The sequence below is a fragment of the Danio aesculapii genome, chromosome 3 (assembly GCF_903798145.1).
Source record: "Danio aesculapii chromosome 3, fDanAes4.1, whole genome shotgun sequence".
NCBI lineage: Eukaryota > Metazoa > Chordata > Actinopteri > Cypriniformes > Danionidae > Danio > Danio aesculapii.
This window is the reverse complement of record NC_079437.1, coordinates 40,684,817-40,705,068: the sequence shown is the minus strand read 5'-3', so window position 1 is coordinate 40,705,068 and position 20,252 is coordinate 40,684,817. Positions and strand designations below refer to the sequence as shown.

The window sequence follows — 20,252 nt, the reverse complement described above, 5'->3', positions numbered from 1 at the left end:
AATGCAAACAATTATTTTGGATTATTTTTGAGTCAGAATTATTTTTTAAAGTTATGCTGGCTATTTTTTTGTGTAATAAATAACAAAAGGCTACAGTTTTTCATTTAAAACTTCAACAGATAATTTTTTTTTTCTAAAGATATATAATGTAATAAATGTGTATTTTTTTTTTTTTTTTTTTTTTGTATTTCTTTATTCAAAAACTTTAGGAAATATTTTTGGTCCATCAGGGTTATGATCACCCTCCGACAAGCTAAAAAAAATGTTCTTGAAATATCAATTATATAATTGATATATTAAATCAGTGTTTCCCAACCCTGTTCCTGAAGGCACACCAACAGTACACATTTTCAACCTCTCCCTAATCAAACACACCTGAATCAACTCAGCAGAACATTAGAAAAGACCCCAAAACCTGACACGAATGGGTCAGATAAGGGAGACATACAAAATATGTACTGTTGGTGTGCCTCCAGGAACAGGGTAGGGAAACACTGTATTAAATCAATATATTCAATTGAAAATTACCTGAATAACTGCAAAAAGTCCAAACAAAAAAAGAACCACCCCTTTTACCAGGCTGGCTATGGGCCTGAAGTAAGTAATGTACATTTATATAGTGCATTTACAGTATATGGCCATATACCCAAAGCGCTTTGATGAGGATGTTTGGGAGGTCATGATGGGTAAGATATGATGGAGGGATTTTGGCCAGGACACCAGGGTTACACCCATATTCTTCATTAGAACTGCCATGGGATGAAAATATCACCTTTAATTTCATTCTGTTTGCAAGGGTTGCGTGTGACAAGGTGCATATGACCCTAACAAAAGATGCACTGGAATATAAAGAAGCAATGTTTTTAAATTGAAGTTGAATCAAATTAAGCTTATTAGTCATTCTAACTTAAATTCAGCTGATTTAAAACAGCATACATAACTGTATTAATAACTCAGTTTAACAAGTTATGATTAACATAAAAAACATATGTTATGAAGACTTACTGATCATATATATTTTATATTGTAGGAATGTCATATCACTGTAAAAAACATATATACAATCAAAAAGTAATTACAACATGTTTTTATGTTACTTTAACTTATCTTAATAAGCTAATCAGGATCGAACTTTATTTTTAAGTTGACTTTAACTTGATGTTTTAGTCAGTTTTTTCTTTAGTCCATTTAAATGATGCACAATCTGAAATATTGCTCAGGCTTTTTATTCTCTTTTCTATATCTCTTTTCCTCAAACTATTTTAAATCCTCCCAAGCCCCTGGCAATTGGCAGGTGCGTCAAAGTGTTTTAGGCCCTGAATAGAACATAATAAGGATAGTCTGTGCATCTGTTGTGTACCTGTGCTGTAGAATATCTCCAGCTAGCTCCTCTCCGCTCGTCCAGGAGTGAACAGGGCACAGGAAAGATGTCCCTGTCAATACAACATGACGTTTAACAGCTGCGGTTTGACAGGCGTGCATAAGTGAAGACCACACACAAATGCCTTTTTCTATTCTGTGCAGCACCACAGATCAGGTATCGCCTAATGTAGATGAGCTTTACACAATTGTCTCCAGAGGGTTTGAGAAACAAAAGAGCCTGCCAGGCGAATCGACGGGATTACAGTGATGGAGGAGGCTTTTTAAAGCTTTGTTTTAGTGTTTCGTAAGCTATCCTTTCTGTTTTCCTTATGTAATGTAGCATATCTCTTTCATTCCAAACTAGCATGTCTTGCAATACTCTCTTTTTTGCTGTTTGTGAAGGATGTATGTTTAAACATTTATGCAAATTTTTCACTAGGGTTTATTTGATCTTAACAGTATGAATTCAATATTGCATACAGCTAAAATGTAGATTTAAAAAGTAAAATTGAGGTTCGTTTGCATTAGTAAAGATTGATTAGGCAGAATTCAGAGTTAATCATGTATTTTTTAACCATTGTTTTGCTGAGATTAAATTTCAAGCTTATTAGAACTGATATTTAAAGGGACAGTTCACCCAAAAATGAAAACTCTCATCATTTATTAGCCTTTACTTTTGGAATTTTTTCTTGATGAACACAAAAAAGATAAGAACACTTACATTCATAAAATATTTGTTCTTCTTATTATGGGTGTCAATAGTTATCAGTATTTAACAGTCTTCAAAATGTCTTCTTTAATGTTCAACAGAAACAAAAGAAAAGAAAGTTTCTATCAACTTGTGTTTTTGTACATAGTAATTTTTTTTGATCACTTTAAAATATAAAAGAATGAAATAATTTATATTAAGTAACATGATAATAATGGCACTTTAAAAACTACTTTTTGTTACAATTGATTAATTTCAAGACCATCAATAAGTACCTAAAGCAGCAAACAATAAAACTATGCTTTAATAAATATGAACACTACCATCCACCAATGTGGATGCAAATATATGTATCTTTCACTCGCAGAAATAATGGTATAAAAGCTGTCGCTGGGTAGTACCCTTTCAAAACGTACACTTTTGTACTTTACAGCTGCACATTAGTACCTTTAGGGTACACTTTGCACCTTTAAGGTACTATGATGTGCACATTTGTACTTTTTAGGTATTAATATGTACCTTTAAAAAGTCATGAAACCCCCCTCTTTCAGTTCAAGTCTACCTCAAAATTTTTTCAAAAAATGCTACATGATGGGTGTGGAGTGCTGCGAGCAGAGGGAGGAGTGGGCGTGGCCGGCAGAGCAGGCAGAGGTGTCAGTTGGCTCACTAAATCAAGAAAAAAAATCTAACAAAAAACACGAGACCCATGAATTTATAGTTTGCAAAGTTAATATGCACAGAAATAAACAGTTAGTAATTTAATGCCATTACATATTCAATAGGCTATTCGTAATTTCATAAAATATACAACCACAATTTGTTATATCATTAATAAGATGATCATCTAAACACGATAAATAAGGAGGACTTCTCTCCTGCTGTATCCCCAGGTCTGAATGCAGACACAGTGGAGCACTGCAGCAAGTCTCTTTCTCTGTCCATTCCAACCATTAGCCTCGCCACTCCTCATAGGTTAAGAAAATTCAGTCAATGAATAATAGCGAGAAAGCGACGCGTCATCGGACAGGCAGATAGAGCTACATCACCAATTTTGATCCCACCTTGATAATGATTTTAAACCTGGAAGATAAAATTAGCTGACAAAAGCTCCAAATTATCAAGGTTTATTAGGTGCTAACGTTGTCTTAATTGATGCTCAACACCACCAATTTATTACTTTTTTTTTAAGTACTGAAGGGTTTCTTGAACCTTTAAGGACCTGTTAGGAACAAAAAAAAAGTTCCTTTTGAAAAGGTCCCACTACAGTGACAGATTTGTACCCTTATTTTTGAGAGTGTTCTTGGGGACAGATTTCCTAAACAGAATCAATTTATCATGAGAGGGCAATAAATAATGGTTTTAACTAAAGGCACAAATACCAGCAATCCTTAGTAAATTGTATTGCATGATTAATTCAAATATTTTCCTCACATAAATGTAGCATCTACTCTCTATTTGTTCTTCAAAATACACTCACCAGCCACCTTATTAGGTACACCTTACTGGGTTGGACCCCCTTTTGTCTTCAGCACTGCCTTAATCCTTGACATAGATTCAACAAGATACTGAAAATACTCCTCAGAGATTTTGCTCCATATTGACATGACAGCATCACGCAGTTGCTGTAGATTTGTCGGCTGCACATCCATGACGCGAATCTCCCGTTCCACCACATCCCAAAGGTGCACTATTGTATTGAAATCTGGTGACTGTGGATGCCATTTGGGTACAGTGAACGCATTGTCTTTTTCAAGAAACCAGTCTGAGATGATTCGCGCTTTATGACATGGTGCGTTATCCTGCTGGAAGTAGCCATCAGAAGATGTGTACACTGTGGTCATAAAAGTATGGACATGGTCAGCAACAATACTCAGGTAGGCTGTGGCATTGACACGATGCTCAATTGGTACAAATGGACCCAAAGTGTGCGAAGAAAATATCCCCCTACCATTACACCACCACCAGCAGCCTGAACCGTTGATACAAGCCAGGATGGATCCATGCTTTCATGTTGTTTTCAAATTCTGACCGTACCGACTGAATGTCGCAGCAGAAACACAATCATGCCACACTCAAAGTCACTTAAATCACCTTTCTTTCCCATTCTGATGCTCAATTTAAACTGCAGCCTGCATCTTGACCATGTGTACATGCCTAAATGCAATGAGTTGCCGCCATGTGATTGACTGATTAGAAATTTGCGCTAACAAGCAGTTGAACCTAATAAAGTGGCCGGTGAGTGTATACTATACAGAAATATTAGAGGTAATTTTTGCATTACAGACCATTACTACAAGAGCTCAGCAATGAACCCCTTATTCAGGCAAAGAATCAGAAATGTTAACTTCATTGAAGCTGATAACAATCAATTTTTTGGGGGCAGAAAATTTATAAAGACCTGAAATAAGCTCAGAGTAACACTTGAGACATTTTCCAATTAGTATTTCAATGAATGCCCAAAAAAAGGGTTAAATATTAAATATGGGCCAAAACATGATTTTTTTTTATAAATCAGGCAAAATATGGCACCAATTTGGAGGGTGCATAAATGATGATGGAATTTAATTTAAATAAAACTATCCACTTAACTTTCGAGTTAACTGAGTCATACTGAATCCAGGGTAAATCTTGTTCGCTTTTTTGAAGCAACCCAGCCTGAGAGATTTACCCGGCAAACACTGACTGAAGGCTACAGAAACTCAAACAGAGCAAGTGAAACTGACACGCACCGTCAAAACAGTGAACTTGCAAAACCATGTTTGCTTTCTTCCTATTGGCTGTCCATTCCAGCAGAGACAATGGGTAAGTCCTCGCTGTCTCGGGTCCATACAGGGACTTCTGCATGGCTTGAATGAGCTTGTGTTGGCCAACTGCTTTGAATCCATTATAGGCATGGTCTGAGACAAATCTGAAAGTCAGAAAGCAATGAACGATCAAATGTATTTCGTAACACACTCAGAGTAAATACTGGTGTGCTGCTTACTTCAGAAGGTATTTCTCCACTTTGGCTGATGGTGCGAATGCACTCAGGCAGGCTAACAGCAGCAGCCAGCCTCTCTCTGAGTTATCTGGATTGGTGTTTCTCCAAACCTGATTGGCAATTTGACATAGGATTTCATCCCGCAAGTCGAGGTTGGTCAGTCCCTTCTGGATGATGTAGTTTCCGAATAAGTTCTCCTGAGCACCATTTAGATGTGGGTCACCCATAAACCTCAAGATCTACAGAGAGGAAGAAGTAATGATAATAGAGGCTAAATTAGGCATATCTTTACTTTACTTACTGTGATAAGAGTATTCAGAGTCAAAGAAAGATTAGCGCGCCGTTTGTTATGAATCAGTGTTTTCAAATAAACTATTTATTTTAGGTTTCAGCCATTTAAACACACATAAGTATTGGCAAAACATAACATTTGAGGTTTGCAAAAATCATGCTGTCTGTGAAGATGATAATAATACTTATTTTTAAACTTAATCAGACCATGTGTGATATTCACATCAGATACACACTTTTAGCTAACTGGGAAGTTTACTTTATACTTCTGCCAGTTAAACAGCCACATACTTTCATGTATTTTTGGAGACGTTGATGAATGAACATATTGTAAATCCAGCAGTTCTAATCTCTCCACTGCAGTGCATACTAACTTGGCGTAGACCATCACCGGTCACAGATCAACTAATACGATCATTATTAAGCTGTTTAAATGACGAAATACATGTTCTAACACATATTTGAGAAATAAAAGAGATTAAAAATGTTTAATTCATTAAAGATTCATTTAAAAAATAGTACATGTACAGTTGAATTCAGAATTTTTAGCCCCCCTTTGAATTTATTTTCTTTTTTAAATATTTCCCAAATGATGTTTAACAGAGCAAGGAAATTTGCACAGTATGTCTGATAATATTATTTTCCTCTGGAGAAAGTCTTATTTGTTTTATTTCGGCTAGAATAAAAGCAGTTTAAATTTTTTTATAAACCATTTTAAGGTCAAAATTATTAGCCCCTTTAAGCAAAATATTTTTTTTCGATAATCTACAGAACAAACCATAGTTATAAAATAACTTGCCTAATTACCCTAACTTGCCTAGTTAACCTAATTAACCTAGTTAAGTCTTTAAATGTCACTTTAAGCTGTATAGAAGTGACTCAAAAAATATCTAGTCAAATATTATTTACTGTCATCATGGCAAAAATAAAATAAATCAGTTATTAGAAATGAGTTATTAAAACTATTAAGTTTAGAAATGTGTTGAAAAAATCTCTCTGTTAAACAGAAATTGGGGGAAAAATAAACAGGAGGGCTAATAATTCAGGGGGGCTAATGATTCTGACTTCAACTGTATAAATTATCAGCAGATGCACTTCCAGCTGCAACCCATCACTGGGAAACATTCCTACACACTCATTCACACACATACACTACGGACAATTGAGTTTACCCAATTGACCTACAGTATACCACATGTTTTTGAACCAGCGACCTTCTTGCTGCGAGGCGATTGTGCTAATCACTGTGCCACCGCGCTGCTCTAAAACATATGTGTAAGTGTTTAATGGCAATTTAATGGCAATTTGCTTCTGTCACAATCACCAGAAATCGGATCCTTGGTAGATCACTGGTAAACATGCAGAACGCTATAGAACTACAAATCTGCCGTTATTTGGACTACATGTCCAGTCATGCACTGCTCACATGCACCTGTTCCAGTTTCCAAACACACACGCATCAGGGCTGAGTCTTGTTTATCTGTACTAAGAACATTATGGTGCGTTTCCTTTACGTTGCCTTGCCGCATTGTGACCCTTGCTCTGTTTTGTTTCTTTACGTTGCTTGCTGCCTGTACTGACCATTCGCCTGTTTATTGACCACGACTCTGGATTGCCCGTATACATCTGTTTGCCCCTGTGTTGACCGTTGCTTGCCTGACCATTTTATGTTGAATAAACCTTGAATTTGGATCTGCACCTCTGTTGTCAGTGTCCCGTCACATTACAGATTCATTCAAATAAATTCGTAATTATGACAAAGACTATTAGTTTGTGCAGTTGACATTTTAGATTCATGCTTTTGGATCAATTCTTGTGCTTAATTGCATGCATAATAGATGACAGTGGTGTAATCTTCAACATTATAAAACAAAATGTACCATGACAAAGACGTCTAGAGCCTCATGAGTAAGGTCGTCATCAACATGGGTCAGTGGTGTCTTCAAAGGTGCAGTTAACATTCCAAACTTTGGCTCCTATTTAGTAATCAAAAAAGACCAGTAACACTCAGTATTGCATGAGTATGCACATATGAGAGATAATTTGCAACTAAATGACTCTTACTTTGAAGTGAATCTGGACAAATTTGGAGATGGTGTAGTTGTTGATGTCGAGAGGCAGCGGGAGCTGTGTCTCCACCTGGACTGTGGGAGCCTGAACTAAAGCCAAACAATCAGAATGGAGCTCTCGACCACCTAAAACACAGATGAGAGAGGAAGAATAGGGAATGATAAATTATATACAGCCATACAAAAATTTGGAATTGATTATCTTATTACTAATGCATTTTAAAATAACTGTTTTCTATTTTCAACTATTATAATTCATGTGATGTAAGATCTGAATTGTCAGTATCGCTACTTCAGTGGTGCTTCAGAAATCATTTTAATATGCTAATATGTGATAGATGTGTTACAAATTAGCACATTAAAATACTAATATATTTATAATTTGTATAATAGTGTATCGTTAAACTGGCAAAATTATCCTGCAGTACCAGCTGCTGCCTGAAGCAACGCTCCGAGTTCAGCTGGAATGACCAGATGAGTAACATTGACCACTTCCCGTTTTGACAGCTCCTACAAATAAAGAATACACTTGAGCAGGCATGAAAATGAGTTTGATTCAGAAATGAGGTTGATTACGTTATATATTGTACTATACTGTAAGAGAGGCCAAAAACGAGCAAAACAAATCCACAAAAATAACATTCAATCCCAAATTCAAGATAATGGAGCACAAAATACCCATTATAACAAAATATATTATGGCTATGAAATGTGAAACGTCATTTTGAGGCATTACAGCATCATTGTTATGTTTTCTATTAATCAACATTGATAACTATTATTACATTATCAATAGTAATATTCAACAAATGGATTTCTGTCATAACACTGCAGCCCTACCCAGTAACGTGCTCTTGTTTTTAGAGTATGAAGCAGTTAATATTAGTAGCAGTTATAGTATTCTGATTCACTGGAATAATTGTTTAAATAAAGGTGTGTGACACAAATGACAACACAGGTACAATTAATAAGTTATATTATATATTTTAAACAAGCCATTTCAGTGGGCAGATATTGTCCCTTAATGTGAAAGATAATTGCTGCCCTTGAACGGAAAGCATAAAAATATTCAAATGTGGTTCATTAAAAAAAAATGTAGTTACAACCATTTCTATTCTCCTCTGCTCCTCTTCTGCCTTCCTCCTGGCCTCATATCTCAGCTAAAACAGAAGAAAAATTGGTCAATACTATTTAATGTTGGATTGAAACTGATGATACACTAAAACAGCATCGTTCTTACCCTGATGTATCTCTTGCGATCAACATACATATGGATCAGCGAGCGGAACTTCACCAGGCTCGCTCTCATTTTAACATACCGTTTCCTGGGAGAAACATGTATGCTTAATATTTTAACAATAACCCTATAGCGCCTGGAATGATTTAGAGTGAAAGTGATAGGCTGTACCTTGTGAGAAAGCCTCGGCAGTGGGCCTGTAGTCGTATGATCTTCATGCGGAAGGCAGTATAGCGTTTTCTCACAAAAAACATCCTGGTGTAACGCTGAAGAGTAAGAGCAGCCACGTGCCGTACCCTGTCCCTCTTACTCTCCAGCAGGAAGTAGATTTCCTCTTTCATGAACAACTAACAAAGAATAACAGGTGCAATTAAGTAGTAAAAACTACTGAAAGAATAGGAAGACCTTTCACACAAAGTGCCCATTGAAAAATATTTGAGAAACTGGTCAACAGTATGACCTCTGATGGACTGAGACTAGTTCAACAATAATATTTAAACTCACCTTGGAGACACCGACTTGAAACGCTCCTGGTCTAACGGGACAAAGCTTCCTCAACATAATGACACAGTTTTCACCATTGGCAGGAGGAGGCTGTTTCAGGCCCAGCAGGGACTTGTATCTAAATAGAACCAAATAATTGTAGTATTACAAGTATTGAAGTATTACAGCAGCACTTTAGGTCACAATTTACGGTATTCATAAGTCATTAACTATCACTACTAGCTTAATAAAGTAGTAATTAGCTGTTTATTAATAGTTAGTAAGATAGAAGTTAGGGATACAGAATAAGATCCTACTTTATAACTAATAATGAACAGTTAATATCTAAATAATACGCAGGTAATAAGCCAGTAGTTACCAGTATGGTAAGTTGAGTCTTACAGTATATACAGTGTGTGTGTGAAATATATTTTTAGAACAATCGTTTGATTTTATTTTACATTGAATTAAGTGTCCTTAATTATCAAATTATCTCTAGCAATTGCATACAACAAAGGAAAATGCAGAATAACGTCCCTTTCTTAGATTATTTACTGGTTAACTCTACTTATACTTGAACTGAGTATTTATAAGTAAATACATTTTTATTCATGCCTGTTTAATGTATTGATGCATTTTAGTTTTGCATTTTATTTATTTTTTTATTTTATTACTTATTTATTTGGTTGTTATTTTATTTTTTATTTTATTTCATTTTATTTTATTTCATTTTTTAATTTTTTATTTAATTTCTAATTTTATTTTATTTTATTTTATTTTATTTTATTTTATTTTATTTTATTTTATTTTATTTTATTTTATTTTATTTTATTAATTTATTTATTTATTTATTTTTCCATTTCATTTTTTATATCTTTTTTTTTTTTCAATTTTTTATATTTTATATTTTTTATTTCATTTCATTTCATTTCATTTTTTTTATTTTATTTTATTATATTTTTTTCATTTCATTTTATTTTATTTCATTTCATTTCATTTTTTTATTTTATTTTATTTTATTTTATTTTTTATTATTTTATTTCATTATATTTCATTTCATTTTTTATTTTATTTTATTATATTTTAACCCAAGATTTAGGGGAGGATTACAGTGTGATCTTTTTAACTGGCTGTCAGTGCAGAAAACCTTGCTTGGACGTTATGCTTTCTTAAATTGTGCTGTATGTACATTTGGAAAGTGTCAACAAGTGTACATGCATAGTACTTCACAGTAATCTGTTTCAGATTTTAAAAAAGTTGTGTGCCTTTAAACAATTATATAGGGTCAGACTTTACAAAAAGGTTCCATTAGGTAATGTTAGTTGATGTATTTACTAACATAAATAAAGAATGAACAATACTTGTACAGCATTTATTAATAATCATAGTACAACATTTACTAATGCATTATTAAAATACAAGTTTGTGCTTGTTAACATTAATACACTGTGAGTTAACCAAAACTAACAACGAACAAATTTATTTTTATTAACTAACATTATTGATGAATAAATACAATAATTCATTGTTTGTTAATAATAACAATTGCATTAAGTATGATTGACTAATGGAACCTTACTTTAAAGTATCTCTTACCTGAAAAGGAAGACATCAAATGGCATTCTGATGGGATAGCCCTCTCTCCTGATTCGAACTGTTTCCAAAATCCCAGAATAGCAAAGTTGAGCGCTGACCAGCTCCATGTCAAAGACAGCAGGCTCCTGAAATGTTACATGTGTACTCTCAGTTGATTTTAAACACAGCCAAGATGCAAATAACTTAATTCTGCTGAACCCAGTGACTGCTGCTCTTTACCTTGTTTTGGTTTGGCTTTATGCACCGCACAAAATATGGGTTGGCTCTGTCAGAACAAAATGGAGGGAGGCACTCACTGATAAATAACATACATGTTTGAAGCCAAATGAAGATAAGAAGGGATTCGTGTAGACTGTGTAATGCACAGTTTAGGTGGTCTACCTCTCCATCTTCTCAATGAGCTCCATGAGGGATTGCTGAAACTTGGCCGCCACCGTTGAGGCCTGATGGCGTCGTGTTACTGTGCTGTTTTTTCCAGTTTGGGATCTCTGTTGGTTGAGGGCCTCAGCATAGTTCATGAACAGATATGCAACCATCTTTAAGTCCAATGGGAAAAAGTTAAGTTTGTTTGTGTTATTTCAGTCATACATCTTGGTGCACTCTTAAAGGGTTAGTTCACCCTAAAATTAACAGTCTGCCATTAATTACTCAACCTCATGTAGTTACAATCCCTTGAGTGCTATGTTTATCAAATTGAGGTATTACTTTAGATTAAATCTGAGAGCTCTATGAACCCCCAAAGTCTGGAAAAACAAACTCCAAACACTCCATTAGACTTCAGTGGTTTAACTGTAATCCTATGAAGCTCCAAGAACAATTTTCAGCGTCAAAAAAAGGTAAAAACAACTTTAAAATTTCTTATGTTCTCCATGTCAGATTATAGTGTGCATTTGACAATAATGACATTGTACGGCTTGTAGTAAACATATACACTGACTGTCGTGGGAGGGAAGGCATTGGCAAACATAGCCATTTTTACAGCTTTGTATGATTAAATGGAATGTTTTGACAACGTTTTTGGTCCCTTTTCTGGACTTTGAACATCTTGGGACTGTCCAAGGTAACGTTTATTAACGTCTACCCTCTACACCAGGGGTCACCAATCTCGGTCCTGGAGGGCCGGTGTCCCTGCAGGATTTAGCTCCAACTTGCCTCAACACACCTGCCTGATTGTTTAATGTATACCTAGTAAGACCTTGATTGGCTTGTTCAGGTGTGTTTGATTAGGGTTGGAGCTAAAATCTGCAGGACACCGGCCCTCCAGGAACAAGTTTGGTGATCCCTGCTCTACACTGTAAAAAAATATGTTGCTCACTTAAATTTTTAAGTTGAACCCATTTAACTTTACAAGTCATTTTAACTTACATCAATTAAACTGACTTGAAAACTCAAGTTTCAATTGTGTGACTTCAAAAATTAAGTTGAAACTTGATTATTTTACTAAATAATGTTAAAGTAACAAAAACGTGTTGTCATGAATTTCTTGCTATGTCATTTTTTGAGTGTATGGAGTAGTGATGGATTTCAATTACAGTATATCTGTGGGCGTTTCAGTTCATCTGAAAATCAGGTGGGTCAGGCAATCAAAAAGTACTTTCTGTTTAATTGTGGATGGGTAGTGGGTGGATAATATAACTCATTATTTATGCAAACTTTAAATACTTAAAATATTAACATGCTTTAAACATATTTATCTAAGAGACAGGTACAAATATGCAGACTCTCATTTTTTTTTTTGCATATCACGGCCCAATTCCAATGGGGGTTCATTTTTTAAAGCAGATCTGGTGAGTATCTCCATTTTTACAGTGATATGCTTTCGAGTTCTTGCATCCTTCTGAATTCGTTCTTCCAAGGTGACCAAAACTGGTCTCCACAAGAACGCCATTCTGAGCATTGAAATTAATTGAGAAACAGCATATAGTATGTGTGTTGCAATGATGGCAACTCCCACTTTAGTCTGAAGGGAATACTAAATACTTAATTTGTTTTAGTAAAATGTGGGCAAATCTGGGTAAAGCCAAACTTTTGCTTTATAAATGTATTTTAAAATAATTTTTTCACAGATGTAGAGATTGAGCTCTAATATCACTGAATCTGAATGATTCAAAGTCATGTTTAAAACAAAGAATTAGAATAGGCTAATTACTGTGATGACTGGGTGCAGATATCTATATCAGAGAAAAGGCTCTCTACATCTCTCCAATGGAGGGCCAGAGAGCTCTTGGATTCAATTTAAAATATCTTAATTAAATGGAATGTTTTGACAAAGTTTTTGGTCCCTTTTCTGGAATTTGAACATCTTGGGACCGTCAAAGGTAACGTTTATTAACGTTTACCCTACCCCAACCCTATACCCAGCCGTCACAGTAATGTAAAAGCAGATCTGGAGTCTTCTCTATTAGTATAGCTGATTAACCATGTGGATGGATGATAACAGCCTTCTGAGCCTACCAGCAGGTGCAGAAGGCCCCTACTGGCCCATATCTATCAGCTGATAACCACAGATAACGCCAATTCAATCGAGTGATAACATTAGAAACAGGTGAGTCTGAAGGGAATAATAAAGACTTTGTTTTAATGAAATGTGGGCAAATCTGGGTAAAGCCAAACTTTTGTTTAATAAATAATTTTTATATAATATTTATTTTAGATGCAGAGATTAGCTCTAACGTCACACAATCTGAACGATTCAAAGTCATGTTTAAAACAAAGACTTACAATAGGCTAGTTAAAGATTAACAAAGATCTCAGAAGATTGGAAGGACACAGGACTGAGTAAATAATACCAGAAGAACTAACCATTTAAAAAAGGTGCCAGGACGAAACCAAACTCATTTTTTACAGTTAGGTCATAGAAGAAAAATGTTTGGTTCCTAAAGAACCCTTTATTTCTTCAGAAACAATTGTTCCTTATTTGAAAAACATTTTCAAAATCTAAAAAAACCTTTTACATTGTAAAGAAACCTTTGTGGAATAAAAGATTCTGTTGTAAAGATACTTCAACCGTTAATGCTGATTTCATTTTATTTTATTTTTAAGAGTGTACAGTAGTTAACATTATTATCATTATTCTTACCTTGTTTTTACTCTGAATAAAAAGGTCAAGAACATCCTGGCGTACTTGATCGTAATTCTTATCCAGAAATTTGTGGACCTATGAGGCAGCATAAATAATGTAACATGTATTGTGAGAGTTTATTAGGCGATAATCCATTCCATATTTTAAAATAATCACCTGATAGGAGACCTTGCCAGCGTAATGCTTGATAGTAAATTCAGGGAGAGGCATTTTTGGCTTGGAATACAGTGGATTGTTGCCATGATGATAGTGACACTTCTGAAGGAAGGTATGGTCTGTAGCCTAGAGCAAATGAATTCAAAAGGAAGGTTAATTAACATGCAAAGTAGCAGCGATGAAAAGGCAAACACTAACAAGAACATTATGCAGAAATGACACCTGTGGAAACCCGCTCTGATCATCCAGAATTCGCAGTATCCCATGAGGCTTTGCTGCAATGAGGTCAATGCAGGCCTGGTTGTCAGAGAAAGGCACCTCTTCCCAGATGATCTGCTCTCTGTTATATTCATCCTGGGATGTTAGTAAAGAAATAATTTTTCAGATGCATACCACAGGCTTTTCACTCGCACTAGAGGATTAGCATGAACAGAGACAGCTTACTTGTTCTTCTTTGAAAATGACCCTGTTGAAAAAGAACTGAAGGTACTCATTTGCATAATTTATGCAAAGCTGTTCAAAACTGTTGAAGGTAAGATCCTAGAAAGCACAAAAAAGTGTGATTTAGTTGAATGCAATCAAAATTTCACCTCAGCGTAGAGTATTAGCAAACCTTTTTACTGTTGTGAGCAAAATAAGTTGCAGCACCGTACCTCAAATCCATAGATATCAAGGATGGAAATAGATAGAGCTTCATTCCGAGGATAAACCTGCTTATTTATTCTGTCTGTTAGCCAACTGAACAGAAGGGAATACAGGATCTTGGCAACAGCATCTCTGTTATGTTTGAGAGAGAAAATTACCATAATTCGATTACCTCGATGCACAATTGTTAGACAATGAAATCTGAAAACACACAGTTTTTTTATTATATTTCATCTATAAGGGAAAGTCTACCCAAAAAGTAGTGGAATGTTATCATTAATTTTTATTTCTTTTGCTTCCTTCCATTACTACACAGCTTAGTAATTTATAGAAGTGACAACTACATCCAAATACATGCTTTAGCAGTAAATAGCTGGCGAGATCTGTTTGCTTACTGACATTCTTCCAAATATCCCCCTTTGTTTTCTGCAGAAGAAATTAATTTATTCTAGATTGCAACAATATGAGAGTGAATAAATGACAGAATTTTCATTTTTGAGTGAACTATCCCTTTAAAAATGTGAAAATTAATTGTTGAAATGATCACACCCAGGCTCATTCTGATTACGTAACGCTATATACATTTCTGGAGAGAGCAAAATACGTCCCAGGAGCTACGTTTTTTTGCAGTTTTTGTTTTCACGAATCCACCAGTGACCACTTTTTCAGATCTCAAATTTCACTTGCGAGTGCCATTGTCGCCTCCTGTTCTCACGTAAATCCACTAGAGATCGCTGTCGACTGACTGACTGACTGACTGACTGACTGACCAACCAACCAATACCCCCACCCTCCCCATTCCCTAAACTAAACCGACAGTGTTTTGAAAAGTAATCCAGCAAAAGAAAAGCCCCCTTATTTTTACCAGGTTTTCAGATTTTACCACAATTACACACTGTTATTTACTGGTTTATTTTATTTTTTGGCTTTTGTTTTTGTTTTACCTGCTTTCTGGAACTATTCTTCACCGGACTCGAACCCCGTTGTCACAGTTAACTCCTCTCTGTGTCTCAAGTCCGCCGACGTATGTGTCAAGCTAACTGGACAAACTGATAACAGCGGGAAAGCTATCGACACCGAGGAATGAAATGGCCACCAAATGAAATGGTCTCATACCGCCCCATAGAGTGTAATTTAAAGACAAAATGCAGCCATACGTACTTCAGGCTACATAATTCACAATCTCCAGAAATGTATATAGGGCTACATTTTCAGAATGAGCCTATGCTGCAAATTATGCAGCAGCAAACTCTTTCCAAATTTCCGTAATCATATATGTAACTGTAACTTTACAGTTAAATTAATTGCTGTTGTTTCACAGTAATTTGCTGTAAAATGATAACGTGAGTGTAATGTGGCAGTAATTTATTGTAAATTTACATACAGTACCTTACTGTAAAGGTAATGCAACCAGTAGCCAGTTAATGTACAGTCAAATATTTTACAGTGTAATAATATCCAACCTATCCTCAAACCTATATAGCTATAGAGGTCAATTATAGTTACTCTCCTGAAATTCAACCCATATGTTTACTAAAACAGGTATCTGAAGCTCAACATACACCTTTGCTTTTCATTCTCGCAACAATTTGGAGTTTGTGTATCTGATAAAATGTGTGACTTCAGTAAATAACTAACAAAATCCCGTTTCAAAGTCTTGCCAAGTATTTAAACGTGTGTAAATATTAATTTTGTGAATTGGAAATACAGCAGTTAAGTTTGTGTGTTTTCTGCGTTTGTGACGTTGGATTGTTCTGTTGTGTTTTCTGTGCCTATATATTTTATTGTTTGTGTTGCCATGTGCTCTCTTGTCATGTTCCCCTTGACCCTCTTACTATCTGATTATTGATTCATTTACTTCATTTAGATCTTGATTAGTTTTGCTTTTTTTTTGTTCTTGTGTTTTCTGTCTTATTGTTTGTTGTCTTATGTGTGTTATGCTTTATGTTAATCCTGATTGTATTTCCTTGCCCCGGTTTAGGTTCAACGTTTAAATCCAATTTTGTAAGTTTCAGTAAAGCTTTCCCCACCTGGGGTGTTTTGTCTTATTGTTTCTGTTTATAATAAAAGGATCTTTTGATCAGGTGATTTGGTCATTGTTCCAGAAATTTCATTCCTTGTTTAAAGAGTGCAACCATTATCACAACGCGTTGTCTAAAAAGTCCACACATTGCATTTTGTGCAACACAAAGCTGTCATTATTTTTACACCCGAGGGCACTTAACTTTAAAATGTAACTATAGGCTTCATTAAAATGCTTGTACAAACAACTTGCTTGGTCATTTTGGGAGGAAAACAGTTTAATAACATGTATCGGAGCTGCCTCGCTCTTCTGTAAATCAGGGAATAAGGTATCTTGAATCATTTTTGTTGCTAGGTCTTAACACAACAAGCCTTTGGTCACTGTAATTTTACATGGATATATAGAAGATACCAAATTCAAAAGATGCAATGGGAGTATTCCAGAAAGCAGGTTTAATTACCATCTAAAAACTATTCTTATACATTTCTAAAGTTTTAACTGTTAATAATTTTATAATTTACAGTAGTACTCAACACTAATTAGTGTCAGACATTCAAAATACTTTGACTATTGAATTAAGAATAAAATAATTTCTTTTCGAAGCACAGCCACCACTTTAGTACATTTTTAATTTGAGATCATTCTGAGATTGAATTCAGATTTAAAGTTATGATGTTGTTTTTGAAATCAAATCTTTCCATAGCCATGGCAGGAACCACTGGTACTGTTTTTAACAATGCCTTGGAAAGAAACAGTAATCCTAAAAAATAAAGCATCTGAACCAATCAAAAGTATCAGAACAGCACTGCTTTACTATAATGAAAAGGAACAAATGAATATTACTTTGATATTACTCATAATTCCTTTTTTACAGAAAATATTAAGACATTACCCCTTTTGTATTTTTGTAGGTTTCATAAATAACTGTAATTTGATTATATATTTTGTTCTCAGATTACAGTTTTTGTTTCTTACTATTTTTTTTAAATCACTATTATAAAGTAATGTTTATTTTACTAATCTAATTTATTCTAATCTCAAATCACATAGTTCATTTTCTATTTTAAAAAAAGTTTTGTTATGTATTGTGTACAAAATATGCACTGTATATTGCACTTACACCTTACATAAGAAATGTGGAAGCAAAAACCCTAAACATAAAAATATAAGAGCATAAATTATAATTAAGATTAAGTCATGTTCACAAAAACATATGTTATGGAATTACCTCCCGTATTTAAATGCAGTTGTCACGCCTTAAATCTCACAGTGTACATGCGGATGGCATAATGACAACAAATAATACAACAACAACATGTATATAATTTAATTGAATAAATATTTACTTATTTAATTGCTTGTTCACTTATTTATTTATAATATAAATAAAGACATATATATATATATATATATATATATATATATATATATATATATATATATATATATATATATATATATATATATATATATATATATATATATATATAAATTGTTCTCACCTGGCATCAATTGCACTCTCAACAGTGAGGGGGGTGTAAATCTTCTCCCTCATTGTTTCCTATGAGAAAAGAACCACAATACAGAATAATCACACTGGTAGCAAATCTTCTAGGCTAGAACAAAAACAAAAGCTGATTATCTCGGCTCTGATTTGTCTTTTATTGTCACAGCCCTCTTGCTCTTCTATTAGTTTCTATTATTGTCTCCGACTCTTTGTTACCTGTTGTCTTTGCGTATTTAAGTTATTTCGTTTTAGCTCTGTTTTGTCATTCGTTGGCTGTGTTCTGTTTGTTTATTTGATATCGCTTTAATTTAAGTGTTGCACGCACTTACTATTGTAATTACAATAATTACATGTAACTAACCCTAACCAACTGTTACGTGCCAGGACGTATTTGTTTTTGTTTTGTATTTCCTTTCTTTCATTTTTCCTCTGCTCTACTCTAGTAGGAGATAATGACCATCACCTGCTGCCAATGATGAACTCCTCACTGATTGGAGGATGAGAAGAGCAGTGGGCATTTAAGCAGCATGTCTCCACTAGACTACTGTGTTTTTGTGTGTGTGGAGGCTCTTTTGTAAAGCTTTCCATTTTTTTAATTTGATCCTATAAAGCATTATCTGTTGATTAGGAGCTTTATTTTGTTTAAGTTCTGTTAATGCTATTGCCCATCTTATGTAGCTTTTGCCTCAGAAACTCTTTCTGTTTGTAAGTTTGCTTTTTTGTTGTTTTTTTTTTTTTTTTCAATACTACTTTGTTATTGACTCTTTACTTTTTGTTAATTTGGGATTGGGTTCGAGAGGGGGTGCCATTTTTCTTTTTGTAACTGTTTTTTCCTGTTTATGTTAGTAAGGGTGTGAGGGTTTTTTGAGGTTTCTTTGATATATTATTCTTCCCTTTCTATGCAGTGTTTCCCAACCCTGTTCCTGGAGGCACACCAACAGTACATATTTTGGATGTCTCCCTTTTCTGACCCATTAACTTCAGGTGTTGGAGTCTCTTCTGATGTTATGATAAGTTGATTCAGGTGTGTTTGATTAGGGAGAGGTTGAAAATGTGTACTGTTGTTGTGCCTTCAGGAATAGGGTTGGGAAACACTGAGTTAGAGACTTTTTTTTTTGTTGTTTTTTTTTGTTATTTTGGCTTGAAATTCCTCTTGAAGCTTTCTTGGAACCCTCCCCCACTCAAAAGTATTTTTTTTACTTAAAATGAGCTGAAACAACAAAATTCTTGAGATTTCATTGGGACAACTTAATTTTTTTATGCTCAATCCACATAAATTTGTTAAGTGTTAAGCTAACTTAATCCATTTGTGTTGGGACAACAAGAATGAATTTTGTGGAACTCTGCATTTTTTTACAGTGCTTAATCATTAAATAAATCATTTGTTAATATTCATTTCTTTCGTTTCGTCCTCCGGGAGGTTGCTCTTGGGACCTCATTGCTGACACACACACTCACACACACAAAAAGCCACTAATATTCTGTTGCGTACCTGTGTTCCCCTAGACAGAATTAAAGGAACGTAACACCCATATTCTATCATATAACAAGTACATATAATTAATTACTATTACTCAGGAGTTAAATGAATAGTCACACTGTAACTATATTATCTTAAAATAAGGTGTAACATTTGGTTTTGTTCAATAAATACTTTTAATGCTGCATTTGGATCCGCCTCAAATATTGTTGTTCTCTTTGAGATGAAATGCTGCCGACACGCTATCGGCAGGCCAGTGAAACTGATCCTGGAACCGCCTACAGCACTCATGTAGGCAGATGTAAACACATCCCGGCATCTGCAGCAAGACAATACTAATGCCTTTCAACTGATGACATTAAGACCTTTAAATAAAAAATCTTTCCCTAAATAGTTTAACGTTGTGGTAGGCAAATTCACTTCACTTGGCTATATCTGTCTCTGAGCAGGATACAGTTCTGGTGTCAGTGTCCGAAAGCATGCAGGGCTACAATGGTTTTGTCAGATAAGAAAAGCCCGGTTGCGTGAGATCGCCATTCAACTCAACTGAACAAAGGGAGATGACTTTAAGTATGTCCTCTCCTGTTACATAGGCCGTACCTGTTCTTCTAATGAAAAGAATTAGTTGATGC

At 34.7% G+C, this 20,252-nt stretch overlaps 1 protein-coding gene across 2 annotated transcripts in view; it reads right to left on the bottom strand.

The window, feature by feature from the left end:
- Positions 1 to 20,252, bottom strand: part of myo15aa (myosin XVAa) — a 101,723-nt gene that overhangs the window by 46,725 nt on the left and 34,746 nt on the right. For both annotated transcript variants that reach the window (XM_056453989.1, XM_056453990.1), the window contains exons 12-30: positions 18,136 to 18,194; positions 14,619 to 14,742; positions 14,410 to 14,505; positions 14,188 to 14,319; positions 13,966 to 14,091; positions 13,807 to 13,884; positions 11,109 to 11,263; positions 10,947 to 10,992; positions 10,728 to 10,852; positions 9,153 to 9,270; positions 8,820 to 8,995; positions 8,652 to 8,736; positions 8,518 to 8,571; positions 7,840 to 7,921; positions 7,407 to 7,537; positions 7,223 to 7,318; positions 5,055 to 5,290; positions 4,801 to 4,979; positions 1,361 to 1,433 (exon numbers count right to left, since the gene is read on the bottom strand). In XM_056453989.1, coding sequence (XP_056309964.1) covers positions 1,361 to 1,433; positions 4,801 to 4,979; positions 5,055 to 5,290; positions 7,223 to 7,318; positions 7,407 to 7,537; positions 7,840 to 7,921; positions 8,518 to 8,571; positions 8,652 to 8,736; positions 8,820 to 8,995; positions 9,153 to 9,270; positions 10,728 to 10,852; positions 10,947 to 10,992; positions 11,109 to 11,263; positions 13,807 to 13,884; positions 13,966 to 14,091; positions 14,188 to 14,319; positions 14,410 to 14,505; positions 14,619 to 14,742; positions 18,136 to 18,194 — 2,171 coding nt within the window. The remainder of the gene's footprint in view (positions 1 to 1,360; positions 1,434 to 4,800; positions 4,980 to 5,054; positions 5,291 to 7,222; positions 7,319 to 7,406; positions 7,538 to 7,839; positions 7,922 to 8,517; positions 8,572 to 8,651; positions 8,737 to 8,819; positions 8,996 to 9,152; positions 9,271 to 10,727; positions 10,853 to 10,946; positions 10,993 to 11,108; positions 11,264 to 13,806; positions 13,885 to 13,965; positions 14,092 to 14,187; positions 14,320 to 14,409; positions 14,506 to 14,618; positions 14,743 to 18,135; positions 18,195 to 20,252) is intronic.